The following is a 27,946-nucleotide window of genomic DNA, read 5'->3' on the forward strand; positions in this document are numbered from 1 at the left end:
CAGGGTGTTCTCTGGAGATGGATAGTCATGAGAATGTGACTCTATCACTGAGTGCATGGAAGGTGACAGTTAGGAGAACTCCCCACTCTGTGAGCTTTGTACCCAGTTCCCAGAAAGCCTCAGTTACCCTGTGTCTTAGTCACTATTCTATTGCTATGAAGAGACACAATAGCAATGGCAACTCTTAAAAAGGAAGGCATTTATTTGGAGGCTTGCTTACAGTTTCAGAGGCTTAGGTATGTAACCATACCTGAGAGCTACATCTAGATCTGCATGCCACAGTGAGAGAGAGAGAGAGAGAGAGAGAGAGAGAGAGAGAGAGCGAGCTGGGCCAGGCATGGGGTTTTTCAAACCTCAAAGCTCACCCATAGTGACATACTTCCTCTAGCAAGGCCACGCCTTCCAATCCTTCTCAATTGCGCCACTCCTTGATAACCAAGCACTCAAATATATGGGCATATTGGGCCATATTCAAACAGGCATGTCCTACCTTTCTAGTTATATTATCTGGGGCAACTCAGTTCTCCTTTATGGGCTTCATTTTCTTCAACTGTAAAATGATAATTTTTGTGACAGTAAAAGAAAGTGTTAGCAGAGAACGTAATGGGTATATTTTTACCTCCAAAAAGATAACTTCTGGATATTTACTGTTTGGCTCATGTCAAATAGACTTCGTCTCTAATTAAGGTGAAATCCACACTTTTTTTCCTTAGACAGAGTCTCTCTATGTAACCCTGGCTGTCCTGGAGCTCACTATGTAAACCAGGTCGGCCTCAAACTCAACAGAAGTCTTGTTGATTCTGCCTCCCAACTGTTGGGATTAAAGGCATGAACCACCACACCTGACAAAATCCACATATCTTCCTTAAATTGACTCTTAAATTCTCCTGGCACATGCTGGGGATATAGGTGGTTGGTAAAGTGCATGGCAGTCACAAAGCCCTAGATTTCATCCCGCAGCATATACAAAGCTGGTGTAGTGGTACATAACTATAATATCCAAGCACCTAAGAAATGTAGGTAGGCTGCCGGGTGGTGGTGGCGCACGCCTGTAAGCCCAGCAGTCTGGGAGGCAGAGGCAGGCAGATTTCTGAGATCAAGGCCAGCCTGGTCTACAGAGTGAGTTCCAGGACAGCCAGGGCTATACAGAGAAACCCTGTCTGGGAAAAAAAAAAAAAAAAAAAAAAAAAAAAGAAGAAGAAGAAGAAAGAAAGAAAGAAAGAGATGTAGGTAGGGGGATCAGAAGTTCAAAGTCATCCTTAGATGTGTAGTAAGTCTTCATGCAGTTTTGGATACATAAGACCCTGTTTCAAACAAACAAAACACTTCCAATGGCCACCTGTTATAATGAAAGAATGTGGGTAGTTCCCTGGTATTTCGCATAGTCTTTGTTTATATAAAAATATATTCTAATGTGTCTGGTACATAGTTTTGCATGTTGTGCATCAAATTCAGTCTGTTACAGAACTCAGAGTTGCTGATTTGGATTGTCTTGGCATCTCAGATAGCTGCCAAGATGCCAAGAAAGTCTCCTGCGATAGCTCAGGGTTTTTCATTGTTGATGTTGTTGTTGTTTTATTGTTTCCTAGTCGCTTGTGCACCTGGAAGGGTGATGATCCAGGAAGAGCCCCCTGGCCACTTGTCTGTGGCTTGGTCCAATGTGGAGCTGGGTGACTACTATGTGGTTTTCGTGAAGAGCGATGACGGCTTGGAGGTGCACTGCAACACCTCCCTTACCCGGTGCAACTTCTTGTCCGAGTGCGGCTTCACGTACTTCATTAGTGTGTTTGCCTACAACAAGGCAGGGCAGAGTCCTCTGGGCGATGTATTCAATTACACCACAGGTAAGTCATCTTTGATGCCGGGAAAGGGAGTTCTGAGTTCAGCGAACTCAGTAGCAGGATGAACAAGTTCTTGTGCTTGCTGATTCAGCACCTCGGAGTCATTCAGGACGAAGAATAGCTTACATCCCTTGTTTCACATTCCTTCCAGAGTAGGGATGATTTGGATGTGAAGACAAGTCTAACAAGAATGCAAAGGTGAGGAGGGGGGGGTGGATGAGTTTGTTCAACTGTACTCTGAAAAACTGAACCTTCCACAAAGTTCTACACAGTAATCAGGCCTGTTTGAGGTTCTGAAGGGGATGCAGTCCCTCCATTCCAGAAGCACAGTCCTTTCTTGGGACCAGATGATGACAGATGTGGCCAAGATGCTACATACACACTGTAGAGGACTTTTGAGTAGGACACCTGAGATTAAGTCCAACTTGACCTCTAAGTCAGTCATACAGTAAGACAATATATCCGCCACTGCAATATGGGACATTAACAAATCGGTAGAAAAGGACTTTGCATGTGATAGAGCAGAATGTAAATATTTTTATTAGCATTGTTATTGTGTCATTCTTAGCATCTGTTATCTTGGTAGCCATCACGGTCCTCCTCCTCTAGGCCTGGATCTTACACTGGGAATTGAGTGTGCTCTATTTAGCTCTCTGGCACCAGTGATAATCATAGGGTGGTTTGTCACTGAGAGATACTAAATCTTTGGAGAATGGTTGAGTGGGTGTCTTGAAATGAATTATTTATAGAATATTATAATTGTAAAATGTGCTAAGGGTGGGTTATGATAAATTTTACCAGGGTGAGGGGTATGAGTAATTGATGCCTTGGGGATGTAGAAAAGGTTGTTGGCCAGGCCTCAAGAGCACAGGAGTGGCCTAGAGCAGGAGTTCAAAACTAGATAGAATGTAGGCGGGCAAGAAGACCAGAGACAGTGAAAGCTGTGCTAGGTCCTTGTCAGTGGGGGTTCTTAGGGTCTCCTTTAAAATTTACTAATACAGTTGTCATCTTCATATACTCATCCCCCATCCTTATCTGATTTAGTGTCTAGGCAGACTGACAGGACCTGAGGACTCAGGCTCAGTATGACTTTATTAGACAATAGCAATCAGATTCTCTAGCAGAAAGACCAAAAGTCTTCCAAGCATAGAGATTCAAGAGCACAGGTCAGGTATAGACCTGAGAGGCCTGATGTTCCCTTGGAAACCGAGTTGAGGATTTGCCTTGGGTGCAGTAAAAATCAGGTCACGGTTGGAGCTGACCGGTCAGTCTTCCTGCAGTCATTTAGGAGGGCAGTGGGTGGAGAGGTTGAGACTCGATACCCCCTCTGGCAGCATTGCTCCTGTGACCTTAGGTCCCCCTGCTTTCAGCTCCCTGTTGTCCCAGTGACATCAGCCCAGTGTTGGTGTCCAGCGACAGGGTGGAAATTGCCTGGTCTCCTGTGCGTGGCGCTGAACTCTATGAAACCAAGGCCATAGCTGGGTACAGCGTTGTGGCGTGCAACGACACTGCTCCTGCGTGCACCCTCTCTGCTTTGGATTGTGACACCAAGTACAATGTCACAGTGTATTCCTTCAGTGAGGTCCGGGGCAGCAATCTGTCCTGCTCTTCCCACTTTATCACCACAGGTATGGTACCGCTATGACGTCATTCTATGGCGTCATTCTATGGCATCATTCTATGACGTCATTCTATGACGTCATTCTATAATGTCTCCATTGTCACTCTTTGTGCCTCAGGATAGCTATTCAGAAAGGCCTACAGACAAAGGGGTTGGGGAGGGGGCTCAGTTGTCGAGAGTGCTTACTATTTCTGCAGAGGATGTATGTCCAGGTGGCAGCACCCACATCAGGAGGCTTACAACCTCCTGTACCTCCAGATCCAGTGAGGTGATGCCCTCTTCTGGCCTCTGTGGTCACTGCATGCATGTGTGCAAGTCCACACTCAAGACAGGCAGAGAAGAAACTGTGGAAAGACAGTAACAGAAGAGATCATGGAGAGTGGGGGAGGCTTTGGCACAGTTTCTGACCCCAACTATCGGGTTCCTTTTGCCACTGGAGACTGCCTGCCTACACACCAGGAGGTGTGCAGGTGTTTGTCTTGGTTATTCTTTTGGGTTTTAAAGTTCAAAATGCTGTATTTTCCAGTTGGCTCAAAGCTGCCGGAACCTAATGCTCTATACCAACAGCAACAGTTTTCTGGAAAAAGGTTCTGTGAATTTGACCTACATATATGTACACTTGAAAAACTGTGGTTTTGTTTTGTTAAAAGACTATTATTTAATTTTTCATAATTTCATACATATATGATATATTGTATCACCCTATCATTATCTTCTTTTACTCCCTTCCCCCCCCATCAGGTAGTCTCAAAAAAAAACAAACCTTAGTTTATCTTCCCACCCCCTTTTGAGATAGGGTCTCTTTAACCTAGGGGTGCCTTAAACTCACAGAAATTCTCCTGCTTCAGCTTACAAGAACTGGGATTGCAGGCATAAGCCATCATATCTGGTTTCATTTCAATGTATTTTTTTTGAAGTGGGTCTTATTTAGCCCAGGTTGGCCTTAGATTCACTGTATAGTCAAAGATGGCATTGACCTCTCTATCCTCCTACCTCGATCTCCCAAATGCTAGGAATCAAGGCCTGTGCTTCCCAGCCTAGTTTATACAGTGCTAGGAACAAAACCCAGGACTTAGTGCATGCGAGGCAGGTCCTCTACCAACTGAACCACACCCCACAGCTCTGATGGTCTTTTTGTTGGAGGTATTGGGGAGCAGGTAGAGGAATCCATTTCAGAGCAAATGCACATGGGGTATATTTGACTCCAGTGTTATAATTACTAATCTAATCCTTCTTAGCTCCTTGCAGTCCTGAAATAAAAAATATTTCGAAGGATGCATTCTCTATGATCAGTGTGTACTGGCGATCAACTAATGAAGGAGCCACTTACACGGTGACGGCCCAGGGGAAGACGGGGCTGTTCCAGTGCAGCAGCATGGGGGAGACCTGCAGGATGGGGGGCCTGCCCTGCGGCTCCATGTTCTCTGTCACTGCTGTGGCCGAAACCCGGGCAGGAAAGAGCCTGCCCAGCTACAGTGTACCCCTGGAGACAGGTGCGTGGCTACACGGACGCGGCGAGTCCTGAGGGATTGGCTGTAAGGCATGAATTTCATTTAATCAGCCCCAAGTATAATGAAACTACAGCATTTAGTGTCCTTTCAAAGAGCCCCAGTCTTTGAAAAAGAAGAAAAAAAACCTTTTGACATTTTGCATGTTTTATAAACATCTTCAGAAGTCTCTTGTCTTACCCAACATTCACTTCAAAGGAACAAAACACTGACCCGGGAGAAACACTCCTTAGAATCTATATTCCCCCAAGACACAGTCCAAACAGCTAACAAGACACCAAAGGAGCTAGCTGATTTACTATTCATGTCTCTGGTTGAGCCCTTTCCATGTTTTTCTCTAAAAACCACTTTCTGAGTTTAGTTTCCAAGGCTGGACATAGGCCAGTAGTTTAAGGGCATTTACTGCTCTTGGAGAGGACTTAAGTTCCCAGCACCTAAGGAGGCAAAAACCTTGTACAACACTGGCTTCAGGGATCCAACACCCTCTTCTGGCCCCCATGGGGAACTACACACACACACACACACACACACACACACACACAATTAAAATAAAATAAATATTTTTTTTAAAATGGTTTCTGTATTTGGTTTCTGATTCAGCAAGAGAGTACAACTATCCTGTAATACTCTTAAGGATATGTGAGAGCTCTTAGCTAATTAAGTTACAAAGCATTTAACTCTGTGCCTGGTGCATATGATGAGACCTCCATTATAGAAGGTTCTTATTGATTGAGAATATTGTATTTGAAAAAACATTTAGTCATCAGTCATGGTGGTGCACACCTTTAATTCCAGCACTAAGGAGGCAGAAATAGATGTATTTCTATGAGTTCAAGGCCAACCTGGCCTAAAATAGTGAATTTCAGCCAATCCAAGGGCTACACAATGAGACCCTGTCTCAATATCCACCCAAGACATTTAGCAAATTACTTAAATTAATATGGATACTATTAGCATTGGTAGAGTGCTTCCTGGTATGATGTATACACAAGCAATCCTAGCATTCAGAAGGTGGAGGCAGGAAGATCAGAAGTTTAAGGTTATCTAAAGATACATGTAGAGTTTAAGGCTAGCCTACATGAGACTGTCTCAAAAAAAAAATAGAATTGGGAGAGACAAAATATAATCCAAAGCCTGTCCTAGGATGCTGCATTCTCTATATGGTATATTACAAGATATATCAAAGGATATGGACAAAGGAAAAATTTAATTTGAAAGAGAAAGTATGAGAAACTTAGGATTTTGCATAAAACATGAGCTAAGCCCTATTCTTATATTATTAATAGATAGAAAGCTAGACCGTTTCTATTTATTGTGTGAGGGTGTGCATGTATGGTGGAGGAGGGTGTGAGCATACCACAACAAACATGTGGGAGTCAGAGGGCTTTGTAAGTTCTGTTTCCGTTGAGCATTCCCCGGGATTGAACTCAGGTTGTTGGGCTTGCTTATCAAGTGCTTTACCCGAAGGACAACCCCAACTCCCATTATCTTTTTCCCTCCATTTTAGTGCCCTGCTGTCCAGCTGGCCTGACAGCAGCTCAGGTCACCCAGTCTATAATCAACGTGAGCTGGACTATTGGGGCAGTGGCTCAAACTTATGTGACGGTGCTGGAGTCATACACTGGACAATCTAAGTGCCACACCCATCAAAACCACTGCCTTCTGGGATGCATCACATGTGGCATCAACTACACGGTGGCATTGAAAGCCATTAGTCCCACGGGACTGACTGCAGACTGTGCCTACCAGAGTTATTCTTCTAGTAAGTAAATTCTAAACATTAGCTCTTGAGTATTGCTATCTTAATCACTCACTGTTCTATTGCCAGGAAGAAATACCATGACCAAGGCAACTCTTTTGTTTGGTTGGTTTAGCTTTGTTTTGTTTTTAAGACAGGATCTCTCTACATAGCCCTGGCTGAGCTGGAACTTCCTCTATAGACAAGGTTAGCCTCAAATTCAGAGTTCTGCCTTCCTCAGCCTCCTGAATGCTAGGTTTAAATGTGTATGCCACCGCCTCCCCCCCCCCCCAGGCCAAGATAACTTTTATAAAAGAAAGCATTTAATTGGGGACTTGCTTATGGTTTTAGAGGGCTAGGCCATGATCGTCACGATGAGAAGTAGACAGGTATGGTGCTGGAGCAGTACCTGAGAGCTTTACATCTTGATCTAAAGGAGAGAGAGAGAGAGAGAGAGAGAGAATACACATCCCATACCAAGGCCACACCTCCTAATCCTTCCCAAACTATTCCACTAACTGGGGACCAAGCATTCAAATATATGAGGCTATGGAAGCTGTTCTCATTCAAACCACTAAAACTACTAAGGGTTCCATGCTACCTGGTCCAGGCCCATTCCTTCCTTCCCATTTAAAAAGACAGTACATCTCTGCCCAGCTTTCCTCAAATGCGGATTACTTTCTTAGTGTACGTGGGGCGGGGCACACTTGATGGTGGACGTCATCCTCAACCACTCATCACCTTATTGATTTGTTTGTTTGTTTGTTTTTGTTTTTGTTTTTGAGACAGGGTTTCTCCGTGTAGCCCTGGCTATCCTGGAACTTGCTCTGTAGACCACTCTGGCCTCAGATTTATAGAGATTGACCTGTCTCCGCCTCCCAAGTGCTGGGATTAAAGGCGTGTGCCACCACTGCCTGTCCTCTCCACCTTGTTTTTTGGATGTAAGACCTCTTGTCGAATCTAACGCTCACTGATTTGGCTAGATTGGCTGGCCACCAAGCACCAGGAATGGTCTTGTCTCCCCCTTCCCAGTGCTAGTAGTATAGGCACATGCCACCCTGGGGATGTTGTGCCCAGTTTTTACATGAGCACTGGAGCTCAAACTCAGGTCCTCATGCATGCGTGGCAAGCACTTCCCTGAAATAGACATTGCCTTAGCCCCGTTGCAGATCACTTCCTGTCATATTTACAATTCTCTTTGACTTAGAACTTCAATGCTCAGAGGTTACTGTCAGTAGTTGGTACATAAAAGAGTCTGGGTTATGCTTTCTGAAGGGATGGTTTTGTATGACAGAGAGACCTGTACTGGACCCATAGTGCTCTCTCTCTCTCTCTCTCTCTCTCTCTCTCTCTCTCTCTCTCACACACACACACACACACACACACTCACACACACACACTCACACACACACATACACACTCACACACACACACACACACACACACACCACTGCAGCTTCTCTCTTCAGTTTCTCTCTTCAGCAGGTCAGACAGAGCAAAGGCCTCTCTTCATGCCGTGGTTCTTTGCTCTCCACAAGGACCAAGCCATTCCGGAACCACAGGGGAGGAAACAGCAGGCAGAGCAGAGCAGCAGAGCATGGCCAGCAAAGGCTTCCTCTTACATAATTCTAAGCTGCTGAGGCAGCTCCAGGGACTGCCTCCACGCTAGAGGAGAAATTGCCTGGTAGTTATTAGCTGCCTCTTCCCGGGCCTGGGGCAGCGTGGTTAAAATATAATTTTGGCATCTTGGAAATAGCTGAGAATGATTTTCCTGGGAGGCTATATTAGAAACTCTTTTTGTTTTGTTTTTTGAGACAGGGTTTTTCTGTGTAGACTTGGCTGTCCTGGAACTCACTCTATAGACCAAGTTTGAACTCAGCAATCAGCCTGCCTCTGCCTCCCAGTGCTAGGATTAAAGGCATGAGCCACCATCTCCTGGCTAAAATAATTTTTAAAAAAGAATAAATTAAATCAGTCTAGGCAAGGTGGGTCATGACTATAAGCTCTACATGGGGGATATAGGCAGGATGGTCAGGAAATTAAGGTCATCTTGAACTACTGTGCTAAAGGAGACGTTGTCTCAAAATAAAACAATTGGTTTTTGTCAGTAAAAAGAATAAATTAATCCAGGTATCTTAGGTACTTTTCTTGTGGCTTTAACAAAATATCGAAGAAAAAGGGGTACATGCCTTTAGTCCCAACTTTCAGGAGGCAGAGGCAAGCAGATCTCTGAGTTCAAGGCCAGCCTGGTATATAGGGTGAGTTTCAGGACAACCAGACTTACACGCAGAAACCCTGTTTAGAAAAATCCAAAACCTAACACCAAAACAAAACAAACAACATCCACAAAACACCACTACCACCACCACCAACAACAACAACAATAAATTTAAGGAGCTAAGTGACTGGCCCAACAAACAGGAAGATCATCCACCGTTCCTCCAGAGGACCTGATTTCAGTTCCCAGCACCCATGTCAGGCAGCTCCTGACACAACTCCAAGAGTATGTCCTCTTCCAGTCTCTCTGGGAATTGCATTCACATTCACAACTCACACACACACACACACAAAGAATTAAAAATAAATCAATAAACAATGAAATTACTTTTAAAAGTGTCAGGAAGGGTTGGTTTCAGTTCATGGTGAGGAAATCATGGCGGCAGGAGGGAGCGGGACACGTTGTCTGAATTCAGGAACCCCATAGCCGAGTGCTTGTCGGCAGCCCAGGACCCCCATCTGGTAGAATGCTAACACCCACTTGTAGGGTGGTCTTTCCCATTTAACATAATCTAGATAATTCCTTAACAGACTTTTCCGGAAGGTAACTTTAGATAATCTGCCCCTGTAGGTTTGTCTCATGGATGTTTCTAGATCTGATCAAGTTGACAGTGTCAACCAACCACACCAGGCTCTTGCCTGGCGTCCCAGCACTCAGAAAGCTGAAACAAAAAGGTTCACTGGATAGCCGTGATTTCAAAGCCTGTCTAGTCTATATAGGGAGTCAGACCCTGTCTCAAACTGCCTCTCAAATAATCAACCAGTTAATCAATCACAGTGGGCATGGTGGTATATCACAGCATCCCAGCACCCAAGACTAAGCAGGAAGATAAATTTAAGGACTAGCCTGAGATATAAAACAATAGCCTATCTCAAGCAAACACACACACGCACACACACACTCACACACACACACACACACACACACAGAGGAGAGAGAGAGAGAAATATGCACAAATCAAGTGAGTCTGATTATCTTTCATAGTTTAAAAGATTATACAATATGATCTTTATTTTAGCTAATTCACATTCCACCATCTGGTATCCTGATTAGTACCTAATGTGTGGCCTACTCAAAATAGTTGGAAGACAGGATCAAAGTACAGCTACCCACTGAGCACAGGTAGGCATGGGCAGCCTGTCGGAGAAGTGGCTGCTTCCATGGTGTGCCACTTGACTCACATGGCCGCTTCTTTTCCAGCTAATAGCGAGCACAGTAAGTTATATTTAAACTTAGTGCCCCTAAAGTCAAATAAAATCGGGGCATTGTGCTGTGACTTGGTGGGAGCGTGAGCGTTTGACTCACAGTTTGAGTCATGAGCAGCGCAGTGTCTCTCTGCTAACTGCAGACCTTTGATTCACCAGTGTTCCATATTAAAAACCCCATACAACACCCTGCCCACACGTGGATTTCTGATCACATGGCTCAGCACGGGAAGAACTTGCATCACTTCAAACCTTGCTCTGTTCTAACCAGGGATCAATCATTCTGTGTGCAGAAGATTCTGCTTGTGATCTTTCTCCTCTCTAGTAATTGTAAATATGGCCATGCTTGTATGATAATGGGATAAATAATTCCGTACTTCTTTTTTCCTACAGGTGCCTGCTGCCCACTGGGGGTCAAATTGTATAGGCTTGGCCCTAATGGCATCCGGATCTACTGGCAAGCCTCAAGGGGCTCTGCCAATTATAGCACCGACCTCTATGGCTCCAAAGGCATCTTTACATGTGCCCCTCAAGCTGGTCTAAGCTTCTGTGACATCACCAACATCCCCTGTGGGGATGTATATACCGTCATGGTCTCACCGGTTGCTGAGACAGGACTGAAGCTTACTTTCTGCCCGAAAAAAATATATTCAGGTAAAGCAAGTTAGGGCCCTTAGTTTAAAACCAACCTTGGAACTGAATGTAGCCCAGTGGTACAGCACTTGACACAGCACTCACGAGGCCCCGTGGCACCCAAAAGAAAAGCACAAGAGGAAGATTAAAACTAACCCTGGGGCTGGTAAGGTGGTTTAGGCTGGTAAGGAAATCAGGGCAGGAACTTGAGCTGGAGCAGAGGCTGGAAATATGGGATAAAGCTGAGTCCTAGCTAGCTCCCAGGCTCGGATTCAGCTAACTTTCTCACATAGCCCAGAACTTCCTGCCTAAGGGTTGTACTACCCACAGTGGACTGGACCCTTCTACATCAATTGTCAAAAAGACAAGTTCTCACAGACATGGCCCCAGGCCAATCTGCTGAAGAAAAATCCTCAATGGAGGTTTCTCCTTCCCAGATGATTTAGACTGTGTCAAGTTGGCAATAAAAACTAACCAGTATAACAAGTCTTAAAAGTGCTTGTCAGGCAAGCTTGATGACCAGAGTTCAATCCCTAGAACCCACATTAGGTAAGGTTTCTATTGTTGTGATTTAACACCATGACTCAAAGCAAAGTGTGAAGGAAAGGGGTTTATTTGCTTCTGCTTCCAATACAGAGGAAAATCATAACAGGAGCTCAGTTGGGGGCAGAAACCAGGAGGCAGCAACTGATGCAGAAGACATGAAGGAGTGCTGCTCACTGGCTTGCTCTCCCATGGCGGGCTAAGCCTACTTTTTATAGAACCCAACACCACCCACAATGGCCTGCGCCCTCCCACAGGGATCACTAATCAAGACAATGCCTTACAGGCTTGCCTACAGCCCAATCTTACAGAGGCATTTTTTTTCAATTGAGCTTCCCTCCTCTTAAATGACTATAGCTTGTGTCAAGTTGACAGAAAACTAACCATCACATGGTGGCAGGAGAGAACTGACTCCTGAAAGTTGTTCTCAGGCCTCCCAATAAATGCTTTGGTACACACCAGTGCACACACACTCTCACACATACAAAGTATGTGCTATGTGTGAACTGTCTACAAGCTGTGGGAATTCCAGCTTCTCTGGAATTGTGTTTTGTAATTTAATGTGGGCCTCTGCTCCTCTCCCTGTCTTTTGCTCACTCTTTATAGATATTTTATATATATATATATATATATATATATATATATATATATATATATATATATATATACACATAATAAAGTGAATTAAAAGTGATTGGAGATTTGGAAACAGATTTTTTTTTCTGAGACAGGGTTATTCAGTGCCTGTCCTGGAACTTGATCAGTAGATCAGGCTGGCCTCCAACTCAACTGTCTCTGCCTCCAGTGCTGGGATTAAAGGTGTGTCCACTGCCCAGCTGGAACAAATTTTTAAACATAGAGAAGACAGTAAACACCCTGTCCTGTTGGACCTTAAAAGACTTAAACTTTGCCATACAGTGGTCTGCAAAGAAAGTTCCAGGACAGCCAGGATTCTGTTACACAGAGAAACCCTGTCTTTAAAAAAAAAAAGAAAAGAAAGGTCTTAAACTTTTATTTACACAGATTGCAAATGAGGTCTAAGGAAAAATTTGAAGATCAGAGAAAAAGGAATTTATGAATCATAAATTAAGTCTGGAAATATGAGTGGGTAGACAGATTGTGATCACAACCCAGGGCTGTCAGCCTGGGCATCTCACCAGAGCTGGCAGGAGACATTAGCAATTCTCTTGTTCTGTGTTGCAGCACCCTCTGCTACATTGCCCAAGGCACAGTCATATATTTTTCATGTGCTTCTAAGAGAAAGAAGAGAAAAGCAATAACAAAGCCCTAGAATTTTGTGAGTGAACAGGAAGAAGGAGAAACGACTCATGAGCTGTCACTGATACACAGTCCACACTTTCTAATTAAATGTAGGTGACTAGAAGTTCAAGATGGCTGTAGGTGACAGAGCATGGCCCACTCCTCCCGAGCAAGGTCCCCCCCCCCCTCCTCAGGTGGCATGTTTTGTTTCCTTTTGTTTTGTTCTTTTGTTTTGAGGGAATTATTTTTCCCCACAGAGTAATCTGGCCAGCTTGTGAGAAGAGATTCTTGGGGTGCAGATGAACTCTTCCGGGAGGCCAGCTTGCCACTCAATAACACCATGCTTTGCTCACTGGATATTTCTCAACTTAACAAGTGTCTTCACAATTATAGCTGACTGAATCTCAAAAATAACCCTAAGATGTAGACGAGGCAGACATGAACTGTCTCTGCCTTTATAAATAAGGAAACTGTGTAAATCTACAACCATTTTCTTCAAGTCACTAAAATGTATATGAGCCCAAGTATGCATAGGCACAAAATGGTCACTGAGGGATCCTTTCCAAAAGTACACCTGGAGGACATAGTGTGCCTGATGCTTATACACCCGGAAGTGGTTCAGGCCGGATCACCCTTTCCATTCTTCCCACCCCATTCATTACATTTGGAATATCTTTTCACAGAAACTGTCCAAGTGTGGTTGTTGTTAGGACAAGAAGAAATCTATGCCATTGTTCAGAGAGGAGGGTGTGCAGAGCTAGATGCAAACATGGGTCTGAGGTTGCTGGGCACATTGTTGGGAGAGGGGTGTGTGCGTGCATAGCCTGCACAGGCCGAGGAGCACATTAGAAGAGGGTTCTATGTGCACAGCCCAGACCTAGCAGAGTCCCAAGTTACCAAACCATTCACGTGCTTGCCCACCTCAACATTGCCTTCTCTTATTGGAGTTTTCTCTTCCTTATCTTTTGTCTACTTTCTACTTATTGATTTTTAGGACTTCTGGAGGTTAGATTCGGGATATTGTACATGCTTGGCAAGCACTACATTTCTGAGCTAACAACCCCCAGGCCTGCCCCTAACCTTCTCTTAAAGCTTTCTTTTGCAATAGGGGCTTGCTAAGTTGCCCTTCCTGGCCTCAGCTTGCTAGATTACAAATTACAAGTGTGCCCTGCTGTGCCCAGCATGTTTATTCTTTTTTAATGTATATATTTTCCATCTGAAATACATCGATAGGGTTGGGAAGAGGGCTCAGGGGGTCAAGTGCGTGCCACACTATGTTAAAGACATGAGTTTGGGGGCTGGAGAGATGGCTCAGCGGTTAAAAGTACTGACTGCTCTTCCAAAGGTCCTGAGTTCAAATCCCAGCAACCACATGGTGGCTCACAACCATCAGTAACGAGATCTGAAACCCTCTCTGGAGTGTCTGAAGTCAGCTACAGTGTACTTGAGGATAATAAATAAATAAATCTTAAAAAAAAAAAAAGAAAGAAATGAATTTGGATCCCCAGGACACAGTTGAAAAGCTAGGCAGGAGAGCACACACTGGTAGTCCCAGCACTTGTAGTAGCACGGGAGGTGATAAGCAGAAGCTTATTAGCCAACTCAGCTGTCTTAGGGTTTTATTACTGTGAAGAAACACCATGGCCAAGGCAACTCTTATAAAGCCAAACATTTCACTGGAGCTGGCTTACAGTTTCAGAGGCTCAGTCCATCATCATCATGGCAGGAAGCATGGCAATGTGCAGGCCGCCATGGTGCTGGAAGAGCCAAGAGTTCTACATCTGATCCAAAGCAGCAGGAGACTGCATCTTCTACACTGAGCACAGCTTGAGCACAGGAGACCTCAAAGCCTGCTCCCACAGGGACACACTTCCTCTGAGCACAGGAGACCTCAAAGCCCGCCCCCACAGGGACACACTTCCTCTGACAAGGCCACACCGAGCCCAACGAGGCCTCTAACAGTGCCCCTTCCTAAGGGCCAAGCATTCAAACATAAGTCTGTGGGGGCCACGTCTATTCAAACTACCACTCTAGCCTAGCCAAATCTATGGACTTTAGGTTCAGGGAGACACTATCTCAAAACGTACAGGTGGAGAGCAAAGAAAGACACCTGACATCTTCAGGTTTCCACTTACACACGTGTGCATGTGCACCTACATTAACAAGTACAACACACACACACACACACACCATAAATACATAAGTAAATATGTAAATATGTCAATGAGTGTATTCTTAATGCTTATTGCTTATGTCTTGATTTTTCTTTCTTTCTTTCTTTTTTTTTACAGTTACCTGTTCTGGTAGTACACTTGGGATGGGTAAGTCATTTTTCCCAAGCATAAAAAATAGGAGAGAATTTGTGTGTCTGTGTTTTGCAGTTACTTATGAAATCATGATCAAAGCTAATGCTAATTCCTGAGAATGCCAAATGCCCCTTTGATGTCAGCGTGCCCTGCCCCCCTTCACAATGCACAAACCAAGATGAATTCCGTTAGATGTTGAAATCTTTTTAGTCTTCTAGAGTCCCAGAGAAAAATGCAAAAATTTTTTGGAAGGCAGCTGATTACTCCTGCTCTTTGCATACTCACTTTAGAAACCGGTTCCAGCCTGGCTGCACGCTAACATTCCTTGGAGGCCCTCAGTTTTACTGATGCTAGCTCTCTGGCCCCTGAAGATGTGGCATAATTGTTCTAAGTTGAAGGCTGGGCAGCAGGACTTTTAAAAGCTCCTCTGGTGATTTTAAAGTGAAGTGAAGGCTGAGAACTGCTGTGGTAAGCAGGGCTTCTCCCCAGCCGCTGCAGCTCCCCACCAGGCAAAGGCACATTTAGCCTTGGCAAGGGCAGAGGCTTTCCATGCTAATGAGGTAAGGTCTGAACAGGCTTTGAATAGCTCAGCCTTAGAGAGACAACCCCTCCCCCTCTCTGAGTAAGCCATTTGAGAGCCTCTGCAGTACCATGGAAATCAGCATGTCTAGGAAGAATTTCTAGATGTCATCATTATCTTCTGTGAATACCAGACTAGTCAGATCAGGATCCTGGCTGGCAAGGACCCCTCTTGACCAGCTAAAAGGATCCCTGGGGATTCTGTTCGCTTAAGACTTCCTTGATCTTTGGACTATCATAAATCTTGTCAACCCCATGAATTGGGACTGGGTATTGTTGTTGTTCTTGTTGTTGTTGGTTTTTGGTTTTAGTTTTTTGAGTTTTTTTGTTTTGTTTTTAGGGCAAGGTATCACTGTATACCTCTGTCTAGCCTGGCACTCACTATATAGACCAGGCTGACCTGGAATTTAGTGCTCTGCTTGCTCCTGCCCCCCAAGTGCTGAAATTAAAAAATGTTTTTACACCATAATGCCTGCCTGAAATGACTTTTTTTTTAAAGACTATATTTCTCTATATAGCCTTGGCTGTCCTGGTACTCATTCTGTAGACCAGGCTGGCCTCGAACTCACAGAGGATTTAAATCCTGCTGCTCTTATTTGCCAGTAGCTGAATTATTCAAATTCCTCAGCCTAGTTTTCCTCATCTGAAAACTGAATAGTCACTTCATAAAACATAATGACATTAAATTAATTCTCATAAATTAATGTAATTAATTGGACACAGTGAGAATTCAGGATCAATTTTATCTCATAACTCTCTATTATGTTCTAGGTGTTAACATTTTACTGTGCACTTCCAATGTAATTGTATTTTAACCTTAGCCCTCATAATACTTGAACACATTAGTTTTAAAGTATGGGCCCAACAATACCCATGTTATCTGATAACCTTTTAGAAATTGCCTTTAGGGTTTGGCCAAAGACCTAGTAACTGAGAAATTCTGGAGCCTAGCAACCTTGTGGTTTTGGCTTGGGTGTTTTTGTTTTTCAAGATGGAGTCTCTTTGTATAGTCTTGGCCATCCTAGAACTCAAAGAGATCTGTCTGCTTCTATCTCCTGGGATTAAAGATTTTTACGCTCCAATGCCCAGGCTAGGGTGGGGCAGAGAGATGGGGAGGGGCTGATTGTCTCTAAAGTTAAGCTTATTCAGACCTCGCCTCTTTAGCACGTAGAGCTTCTGTGCCCTGCCAGGTGCGCCACCACCTGGCCGGCCAGCAACTCTGTTTTAACCAGCAGACGTGGGTCAGAGGATCAGGGCTCTAGGCCAGGAAAGCGCCTTTGCTGCTGGAACCTGATGCCTGGCTGGAGGAGAAAGTGACAGGTGTGGGGTCGTGTGCCCTGTGTGGTATCCTTCTCCTTTGGTACCCAGCCAGCTTCAGTGTCACCTGCTCATCCTGTGGAGCTTTGGGGACTCTCCTCCCCACGACGTCCTCAGCAGCTGAAGGTTCATGTTTACCTTGTGCAAATGCCTGAATGAATGAAACAGTGGAAGTTTCTGGGGAGGGGGGGAGGGCACAGCAAGATAGCCTAAGGGTGAAAGGAATTTTCCTCATCCAATCAGTACCGTGAGCCCAGGGATACTTGGAGGGTTCATTTCGGGAAGCAGGAATTTCGTCACACTGGTTGGTCAGAAACTTCCGATCCCTTTGAACAGTTTGGTAGCTCACTTTCCTCCTTGCTTGCTGTGAGGTGCCATAAAAACAACATATCTGAATGTCTGACCTTGTGACGCAGCCTCTGTGCCCCCTTCCTTGTCCTTTCAGTGATTTACAGAGGGAAGAGGAACGATACAGCGAGCCCCAGGTAAAAACAGACACCTCACGAGGTGAGTAGAGAGAATTCATTCTGTCTGATTCCACAGCAAGATTTTTGTCTTCCATTTTAAAAAGTCCCACTTCTCTTCCAGAGTCCCCGTGTCGTTACTGAGCAGCCGTGGAGTCTCTCTATTAGAACACAAAATACCCATAGCATAGGACACGCTCCTTTGCGCTTTAAAGGAGTAACTCGTACTGTTTTGAGAGGACGAGGTCGAGTTCAAGATGAGCTGTGGAGAGGAGAGGACTCCACAGAGGAATGGTCCAGAAAGTCGCCCGGAAGGTTGCCGGACTGAGTCAGCACACTGATCCTGCCTGGAATGCTAAAAGCAGTGCTTAACAGGGGCTTGTTCAGAATGTTGCTTATCCCAAACCCATGTAGCCCAGGCTGGCCTTGACGTCTCAGTCCTTCTGCCTCAGCCTCCCGAAGTGCTCCGGTTACAGCATCCACCGTTGTGCTCCATCACAGACTTTAAAAGGTCCTGGTCAGGAGTCTCTCAAACGCTTCCCTACAATATCCTCTCCGCAGGAAGGATGGCGGTGCACCCCCACTGCAGTCAAGCCATGCTAAGGAGGACAGCATTCATCCGAGACAGGCCTTTGTTGGGGCTTTAAAGCATGAGTCTAGAGTGGCTGCTGCTAGGGCAACGTGTGCTAACAAACGCCTTCGCCTTCGGCACAAGTTCCTGGGGAAAGCCGTGCTGCCGGCAGACTTCCCTGAGTCAGAGCGCCATGTGAGCAGACCTCTGCCAGAGCCTCTGGGAAAGCAGAACCGTGGGGCTGTGGCTGGAAAGACTACCATCACGCCCTCTGAGTGAGAGGGAGATGTCAGGTGGAGCAGCAGCCAAGGGCAAGCAGTCTCAGACCGACGTGGCCGACTGACACGCACACACAGCCTTTCAGGGTTCACCCATCTCATCCTGTTCTCTATGCTCCGCACACATTGTAATGGCTCCCTTCCATGATTGGGGAGGGAAAGCAGGGATAACTAGCATAAATCTGTTGTGCGTAGAACAGATGTTGTTTGTCTATCTAATGCCAGAAAAGTAATTTTAAAATAGTATGAATAAGATTTGGGTCTCGTATCCTCAAAGGAATGGGTGTAGTGTGTGAACGGATGGTTCAGTGGTTAAGACAACAGGCTGTTCTTGCAGAAGGCACAGGTCCCACTCTGAGTCCTCTCATGGAATCTTATAAACATCTGTAACTCTGGTCCAGGGTAGTGGTGGTGGTGGTGGGCGCTACCGGTCATCTCCGGCCTCCAAGAGCACCAGGCACCCAATGGTGCACATGCAGGAAAGTTAGGCATGAGGCCAGCAAGGAGAAGAGGGCAAACTTCCTCTCCTGCCTCTTCTTTCCAAGCACGAGGGCTCATGCTGGTAATCTCAACACTCAGGAGTCTGAGGCAGGAGGATCATGAACTCAAAGCCAGCTTGGCGCACATACAGTGTCTCAACAAACAAATCAGGGATGCAAAACGTGTCACGTGACAAAGAGATTTTTTTTTATACTGTCAAGTATCTATTTTTAAAAGACTGATTTTTTTATTTTACATGGATGAGTGTGCTCCCAGAATGTATGTCTGTGCACCACATGTTCCTGCGGAGGCCGAAAGAGGACATAAGATCCCGCGGAAGTGGAATAGCAGGTGGTTGTGAGCTGCCATATAGGTGCTGGGAACGGAACCCGGGTCCTCTGCAAGGGCAGCAAATGCTCTTGATCAACAAGCCATCTCTCTAGCCCCTATTTATTTTTACAATTTCACATATGTACACTTTGCATTCTGAACACCTACTTCCCGGTCCTCAACTACCCCTGTCCACTCCCCCCACGCTCTTTCAATCTCTCTTGGGTTCCTGGATGTTTCCTTTAGTGACACGGAAAGATTTGCCAGGGCGGTGTGTGGGCTGTGATGGGCTCAGCAGAGGACACACAACTAAAGACAGTGTCCCTCCTCTCAGAGGATCTACTGATAGCCAATGCTTCAGAGGTAAAAGGTGGGGTCCCATGAGCCCCTTGATAAAGAGATCTTTCCCAGAGACAAGCCAGCTCTAGAAGTGGAGTAATGTTTCTTTTCCCCCCCCTTTTTTTTTTCTTTTTTGGTTTTTCGGATTTTAGTTTTTTTGAGACAGGGTCACTCTGTAGACCAGGCTGACCTCGAACTCAGAAATTCGCCTGCCTCTGCCTCTCAGAGTGCTGGGATTACAGGCGTGCGCCACCACCGCCCGGCTGAGTTAAATGTTTCAAGAGCACAAATGGAGGCAGGCTGAGTTTTGTTCATTAAAAAAAAAAAAAGAAGAAGTTTTTGCTAGTCATGATGGCGCACACCTTTAATGCTAGCACTCAGGAGGCAAAGGCAGGTAGATGTCTGTGAGTTCAAGGCTAGCCTGGTCTACCTAGGGAGCTCCAGGCCAATAAAAGTTAGATAGTAAGATCCTGTCTCAGGAAAAAAAAAATGGTGTTATCTGGGTGCAGGGATGTATACCTTTAATGCCAGCCCTTAGGAGGCAGAGTCAGGTGGATCTCTATGAGTTTGAGGCCAGCCTGGACTAGATAGTGAGTTCCAGGACAGCCAGGGCTATAGAGTATAGAAAGACCTGTCTCATAAACAAACAACAACCAATCTAGGCAGTTTTCGATCACAGCACTCAGGAGGCAGAAGCAGGCAGATCTCTGAGATTGAGGCTAGCGTAGTCTACAAAGCAAATACCAGGACAAACAGGGCTACACAGAGAAACCTTGTCTCAAAAAAAAAAAAAAAAAAGAACAACACAAAACAAAACAAAATTCATGTATTTTAATTAATTGTTGTCAATGAACAACATAAGCTTCATTTTGAAAAGTTCACATGTACATTGTTATACTGACCTCATGTTCAGCCCCATTAACCTCCCTTGTCCGACTCCACAGCTCTCCTCTAGTTTCTGAACACCACAGAGGGAACAACCGTTTCTCACATAGATTCCAAGCTGTTATTCTGGAGACTTATATTAATTAGATATTGGGATCAGGCTTGGAAATAGTGGGTAGGTTGTTTGTTTGTTTTTTATGATCACCAAAGGATTCTGACATGCAGAAGTTTGAAAAAAACTTAGTGGGCTTGCCTTGGTGAATTCTTTTCTTGAAGTAAGATTTCAGTGATGGGACGCTGACATGATGGAGACCCGTGGCCTGTGAAGAAAGCCTTGTGAGTCCCACAGTGCTCAGGGGAGTTCCTTGTTTTGCTGGGAAAGCCTGGTGGAAGAGACATGAAACCATGTTCTGGGCTTGCATGTGGGGCAGCACCGTGTGAGACTGACTATGTGCTGCATCGGTTGACAGTAGTGTGCCTTCAGAATGGTACCTCAGGATTGGATCTGTGCTTGACTAGAAGAAACAAGTAGCTTAGCTCAAATGGAAGGCCAGTATCTCTGTTCTCAAAGATCAGCACAAGAAAATAGCCATGTCCACTTAGCTGTGTGTTTAAGGCTAGGATGCACTGGCCAGAATTCCACAAAAGTCAATGTGGTCCACGGTAGGTGAGGGGAAAATTAATGTATACCTACTTCATTTACTTAACATGTGCAATGCACAGGCCACACACTGCTTAGCTTTCTGCATACTCATTTTGTAAGGGCATACTCATTGTCGAAAAATGACTCCCCAGACTCAAACAGTATGTAAATGCAAAGAGTGTTTTATTCTGCAGAAGTCCAGTATGCTGGGGTTTCCCATTACCAAAATTAGAGAGACAACCAAGTGATCTTGCAGGCCTGATTTAAAGCAGATTTGGAGTAGGTGACTGTGGGTCTGTGTACCAGAGGCTATTCGAGGATCACTGGCCTGGCCCAGTGGGAGGGTTTAAGCAAAGGGGAAAGGGCACAAATGGGAGCGGCGAGTGCTTCCGCCATGCCACCTCCCTCTGCTGCAGCTGTTCTGGTGCCGCTGCCCCAACAGCTGCTGTTGCTCCAAGACTGTACTGGTTGTGCTGAGCCGAACAGAGCCGAGCAGAGCCGAGCAGAGCCGAGCAGAGCCGAGCAGAGCTGAGCCGCGCCCAGCAGAGCTGAGCAGAGCCCAGCAGAGCCCAGCAGAGCCCAGCTGAGTTGGCAGAGGGCTGGCTAGTGAGAGAGCTGAGTGCAGGGGAGCTTCTGGTGGCAAAAGCTTCCGAAGAGCGTTCTCTTCCCAGGCAGTGTTACAGCTCTTGTGACAAATGCTCTCAGATGATGGAGTAATTTTCATACACCTTGATTCCTTCTGGATAGAATCTTACTTAGATGTAGTTCTGGGGTGGGTTGGGTCTGACAACAAGTGCTTCCTATTGGCTTGGCCTGAGAAGCCTCATCTACATGAGGCGGGGCTTAGGGGCGCTGGCCCTAAGTGACTGGTGGCCACAATTCTCTCTATGGGGAGCTGTGGCTACATGACAGTGGTCTGGTGCCCTTCAGAATCCCCGGGGCCTGTGCATCTTTTCATCTCTGGCCAGTGTCGGTGTGGTTTTGCCTTCATTCCGCTGTGTCACGTTCAAGAAATCAATCCAAACACTCTTTTAATCTGTGCAGGAGAGCCAACTAGAGGCGATTTGAAGAAACAGCTCAGGGAGATTATGTAAAACTAGGGAACATAGGAGGACTAAACAAAAGCCTACAAGAGAAGGAGGGATTCTAGCCAGATAGCTCCAGGTCCTAGCTCATCCTGAGATCTTACATGATGTGCCTAACTTTCCTCAGCCTCTTTTTTTCTCATTTGTAAACCAGCAATAAAGATTGTCATCTTGCTGGGTTTTACACGGTTTTAGACATGTATCCAAGGGCTTCAGAGATAGCTCAGTTGGTAAGGTATTTGCTGAGTTAGCGTAAGGACCTGGGTCTGACTGAAAAGCTGGATAAACATTGGGAATGGTGGTGTGTGCCTCTTATCCCGGTCCTGAGGCAATGGAGACAGGATTGCTGTGGCTTGCTGGCCAGTCTGTCTATTCCAAATAAGCGAATTCCAGGTTTAACAAGAGACCCCACCTCAAAAATAAAGATGGGAAAGTAACTGAGAAAGCGCCTGTCGTTGGCCCCTGGCTTCTGCATGCACATGCTTCCACACACATGCTCCTCCTGACACATGTAGATAACATGTCACACACAGGTGCAATGGTTTAAGTCCACACTTTTAGAAAGAACTAGACCTAAATTTGCACATTATAGACTTGTGTATGTGTGCAGCTTAGTACTCCTCCACTACTCTACAATGTCCCTGAGGCTTTAGGGACACATGTCATAACCACAGCTCCTATGACCATATTTGCAGTTATGAAGGGCATTTTGTGTCACTCCCTGACACCTAGCCTTTTGAAGAGTACGATGTGGAGGTATCTCACCCACCTCACTTTTTCCTCTTAGTTTGTCGTGCAGGGATAAGGAACTCCAGTAAGGTTTCCTCCCTTAGGATGTTTCTCATGTGTCAGGCTCCATTGACTACACACTAAGCAGAACTTGATTTAAGCTTGAAAAGGGAGGGGGGAAGATGGCATATGTTTAAAACTGTGAGCAACTGAATCACTTTAAAGGAAGTTTGAAGGGAGCAAGGGCTCCAACTTGCATTGCCACAAAAACCACAATCAGAAAGCACCTCTTGTCAGTCTTTTCCAGTCGCTTGCCTTTGTTTCCTGTGCTGAGCAAACTGACAGTTCCCCCACTGCAGCACAAGCCAGGAACCTCTGGCAATCAGTCTGACTTCCTCATTTCTGGGGATTGCTTGAGGATAAAGGAGATAATTCACTTTTGGTGCATAGTGCATACCAAGCACTCAGTCAACACTAGACATTGTTGGAAAAAGTACTTACTAACCATTTCCACCCAGTGACCAGTTTGAATCTCTGAAACTACTGACTCTTTGCAGAATCCTGTAGGCAAGCCTCTGTCTGATAGTGTAAATAATGGTGGTCAGGGCACTTAGCCAGCAACTGAGCTGATTGCTTTGCTTTCAGGTCCCGAGACAACCCCCTCCAGCAGGCTGCTGCCTGGATTGCTTTCTGAGCTGCAAGCATTTCCTGCTCATCAGCTTCTAGCAATAATTTGGAGCCTTCAACATTGATAATCTCCTCCACACATTTTTTGCACAAATTGGTTGAGTAACAGATTATTGCTTTATATATATATATAATATCCGTAAGACATTTGCTTTTTTGGAATGGGGGGTTGGGCAAGGTTTCTCTGGTCCAGGTTGGCCTAGAACTAGGTATATAGCCAAGGATGATCTTGAACTCCTGACCTTCCTGTTTTCATTTTCTTCGTACTGGGATGGCAGATTTGGGTCACCACATTTGGCCTTAAAGCATTCACTTTATAGCCCTCTTTTGACTGCCATAGGATACTGAGGAACCTGACTGACTCTATTTTGAAAGCAGAAGCCATTTTGTTGTATCATTACAAATAAATTTTCCCCGGGCAGTGGTGGCGCACGCCTGTAATCCCAGCACTCTGGGAGGCAGGGGCAGGCGGATTTCTGAGTTCGAGGCCAGCCTGGTCTACAGAGTGAGTTCCAGGACAGCCAAGGCTATACAGAGAAACCCTGTCTCGAAAAAAAAAAAACAAATCCAAAAAAAAAAAAAAAAACAAAACCTATAAATAAATAAATAAGTAAAATTTTTGTTTACTTTGAGTTGAGTATCTGTTTTTAAGTTTCTGTTTCCTGGAAGGACCTGCACCAACCTATGACCTTGGCGTGTTTTTGAGAGCAGCCTGACTCTCTTTAATCACAACCACATGATAATGACTGCTTTCTTTTGTTGAGATTTTTCTGTACTCCCCAACTGTCCCATTGTCTGGATTCTATAAACCTGCTTTGCAACCATTCATGATTTACTCCTTAAAAGGGTCCTGAGAAACAGACTCAGTACTTCTCTGTCTCTAACCCCATTTAGGAGACAACTGCTGGCCAGCGCTCTGGTGTAGCCAAAGAAGTAAAGCTTACTTCAATTCTGGCTCAAAAACTGTGATAGTATTCTTATTCTTGATCATTGGTATTAACTTTTTCTGGATGCCTCAGTAGGATAAGACCAACCACCCAGATTCTAAAGCTAGATCTCCGTTCTGAGAATCTAGGATTGAAGGACCACCTCAGGAGGTGGCCACCGTGAGACATTCCAAGGCTCCAAGCACACTTTGGTTTCTCAGTCTATCAGAATGAACTACAACGCCAAGAAAAGCAGCGAGCGTCTAGGGAGACCTCCCCTGGTAAGTCAGAGCAATTTCTGTGACATCTGCTTCTTTTGGATTCCTGGTCTGGGATGAGAAGGGTTCTGAGAAGACTCAGTACTCTCCAGGGCAAGAAGTGAGATGTTGCACTGCCCACCTGAGGTCTCTAGTCCTGGTTTCGTGTCTCATTTGTCTTCTCTTTGTATGTCTTGTTTTTGGTTTTGTTTTTATCGTCTCCATCCCTTGTACTTTCTCCATTCTGTGTTGATTTATCTTGAACTTGGGGCGATTGAATGAACAGACAAGAAGAGTGATAAGACAGGCAAGTCTAATAGCTTAACTGGTGTTCTAAAGAGTTTCGACAAACTTTACCCCCATATAGTCAAGAGGACTATGATTACCCTGTCACTGTGAATAGCCTCCAAACATTCTGTGGAACTGAATGCCCCCTGAAGGTATTTTTGATTCTCAGATAGCCTGGGCAATGGTAAATATCACCCTAGGTAACCCTGGCTACCAAGCTTAGGTTGGTATATATATATATATATATATATATATATATATATATATATATATATATATATATATATATATATATATCTTGCCTCAGGCTAAAGCAACTTCCAACCCATATCATTCAGATTTGAATGATCTTCAATGGGCAAGCCCTGCTCGTTGGCAGGTGGGTCCTTTACCTGAAGCAGAAAGCCAGGAGCCCCCTCTGAAACCTCACAGGAGGAAGAATCCCTCCTCCCTCTTATAACCATCTTATCCTCCTCCTCTTCTCCGTTCTTTTCCTCATCCTCTACCTTTGCTACCCCAGTCCCCATCACCCCAGCCTCTCTCTGCCCTTCCATCCCCTTCAACCCTTTTCCACTCTGCTCCTCCATCGCCATCAACACCTACCCTGTCCAGTTCTTTCCTACCTCCCTCCTCTTCTCTCTCCCTACTTCTTCCCTATCTCTCCCTGTCTTTTCCCCACTCCCCACCTATCAGGGGGTCCCATATGGCCCTCCCACCTCTCACCCTGATTCTGGGATAGTACCTTCCTCTTGTCCTAACTCCCCCATGGCAGTTCCCTGACAATTAAAACCTATATGCTCCTTTCTCTACTCAGTATAGCTCTCTATAACTAGAAGAACCAGAGCCCCACCCCTTTCAGCACTAACCCTGGTTTATTTTTTTCCCCTCTAATTGATTCTATCTTTTTCAACCACCTCCTGTCTTAGTCAGGGTTTCTATTCCTGCACAAACATCATGACCAAGAAGCAAGTTGGGGAGGAAAGGGTTTATTCAGCTTATACTTCCACATTGCTGTTCATCACCAAAGAAGTCAGGACTGGAACTCAAGCAGGTCAGGAAGCAGGAGCTGATGCAGAGGCCATGGAGGGATGTTACTTACTGGCTTGCTTAGCCTGCTTTCTTATAGAACCCAGGACTACCAGTCCAGGGATGGCATCATCCACAAAGACTCCCACCCTTGATCACTAATTGAGAAAATACTTACAGCTGGATCTCATGGAGGCACTTCCTCAAGGGAGGCTCCTTCGTCTGTGATAACTCCAGCTTGTGTTAAGTTGGCACAGTACACCTCCCCACATGGCATGGCTGTCATCATATTCTCTGTGCCCTCTTCCAGCAAGAAAGGAAATGGGTTCTCAGGAAATCAGCTGAAACACTCACCAGAATATCTTTAGTGATTGATGACTAGAGGGTAAAGGCAATTGACCATCAGAGCAACTCAAAAGAGACTACAACACAGAGGGAGATGGGTCAGCCAGTGAGTACCACTAGGTTCTCTTAGAAGGGATGTAATGGGCATCCTGAAAGCACCCCCAAACTATCTAAGGTAGCAGACATAAAATAGAGCCCAGATGAATCACCTTTAGCATTTCTGGGACATCTCCTCAACACCTATCAGTTATACACCCTTATAGACCCAGAAGACCTGGCAAACCTCAAGGAAATTAAGCTGGCCTCAGTTGGCCCCTGATATCCATAGGAGGATATAAAAGATGGAATGGTTTCTAGGAAAGAATAGGTCAGAGCTATTAGAAATAGCCCAGAAGGTGTTTGGCCACAGAGACAGCAAAGAAGATCTTTTGGCAAACAAGATGGTGTGGACCACTGTGGCTGCACTGCAAGCCCCAGCCACTTTCAACTCTGTGCATTAACTCCACAATAAAAAAGAAACCTTTACAAAAAGGACCGCCTACTTCAAATTAATAGGTCACTAGAAGAATGAATGCCCATGATGAAAACAGGTAAGACCCCGTAAACCCAAGCCAATCTTAACTATGGAGAATTAGTGAGGCCATGACTCTTTCAAACTAAGCCCCCAGGAGCCTGTAGTAACCTTTGCTATGAGGGCCATCATGTAAATTTTCTGGTGGACATGGGGGTTATATATTCAGTATTATGGGAGCCCCTAGGATCCCTAACCAACCAGACAATGGAAATACAGGGGAAAACGGGGTATTACAGAATAGACTAGCTACAGAATAGAATAGCTAATACCACTGACTAGACTGCTAACCTAGGACAAGGAACTATGACTCATTCTTTTATCCTTACTGCTGAATGTCCTTACCCTTTACTAGGGCAGGAACCTTGAACAAGTTCCAGACAACAATGTTGTTCTCCCTGGAAGGGGAGTGGAAGGGTTATTAATCCAGGAAACTTCTACAGTTTGGGCAGAGGGCATTCTTCCTGGCTTGGCTAAATGTGTGCTACTAATATCTGGGGCTCTGCTCGGAAGCCAGGAAGAGATTAAGGTTCACATCAGGGGCCTCCTTGAAGCAGGTGCTCCTTGCCAGTCAGTCTGCAATAACCTTTGTATCCTATCCAAAAGCCTGGAACTCGAGAGGACACACCAATGAGAGACTTAAGGAAGTAAATAAGCAGTTAGAAACCATTCACCTGATTGTTATAAATGTCTACAGTCTGCTCAGTCTGTTATGTACCACCAGAACATAAAGTTTATATTGTATTGTACTTAAAAGGTGCATTCTTTTCCATCCCCCTGTCAAAATTAAGTCCTCTTATCTTTGCATTGGAATGGGCCGACCCTGAACTAGGGATATCAGAGCAATTAATCTGGACCAGATGGTCTCAAGGGGTCAAAAACTCCCCTACTGTCTTTGATGAAGCACTCAGCCAGGATTTAAGTCTTGTCTGTAATAAGTACTCTGAGCTAACCTTGCTTCAATATGTGGATGATTTATTATTGACTGTTAAAGATGAGAAGGACTGTTGAGAGCCACTCAAGGCCTTGTAGAAACTCCAGCCCTGTTAGACTATAGTGCTTCTAGAAAGGAAGTCCAAAGTTGCATGCTCCAAGTTACCTACTTGGGATATGAACTGGGAGAAGGGAGAACACTGCTGTCCTAAGCCCAAACAGCAGCCATAATACAAACCCCAGCTCCAACTACCAAGTAACAAGTTAGGGGGTTTCTGGG

At 45.2% G+C, this 27,946-nt stretch overlaps 1 protein-coding gene across 1 annotated transcript in view; it reads left to right on the forward strand.

Moving 5' to 3' along the window:
- Nucleotides 1-17,318, forward strand: part of Fndc7 (fibronectin type III domain containing 7) — a 34,312-nt gene extending 16,994 nt beyond the window's left edge. The window contains exons 6-12 of the mRNA XM_052178522.1: nt 1,590-1,844; nt 3,212-3,469; nt 4,701-4,955; nt 6,478-6,732; nt 10,585-10,845; nt 14,919-14,948; nt 17,275-17,318. Of these exons, the coding sequence (XP_052034482.1) occupies nt 1,590-1,844; nt 3,212-3,469; nt 4,701-4,955; nt 6,478-6,732; nt 10,585-10,845; nt 14,919-14,948; nt 17,275-17,318 (1,358 nt within the window). The remainder of the gene's footprint in view (nt 1-1,589; nt 1,845-3,211; nt 3,470-4,700; nt 4,956-6,477; nt 6,733-10,584; nt 10,846-14,918; nt 14,949-17,274) is intronic.
- The last annotated feature ends 10,628 nt before the right edge of the window (nt 17,319-27,946 follow it).

Source organism: Apodemus sylvaticus, chromosome 4 (genome assembly GCF_947179515.1).
Source record: "Apodemus sylvaticus chromosome 4, mApoSyl1.1, whole genome shotgun sequence".
Taxonomy (NCBI): domain Eukaryota; kingdom Metazoa; phylum Chordata; class Mammalia; order Rodentia; family Muridae; genus Apodemus; species Apodemus sylvaticus.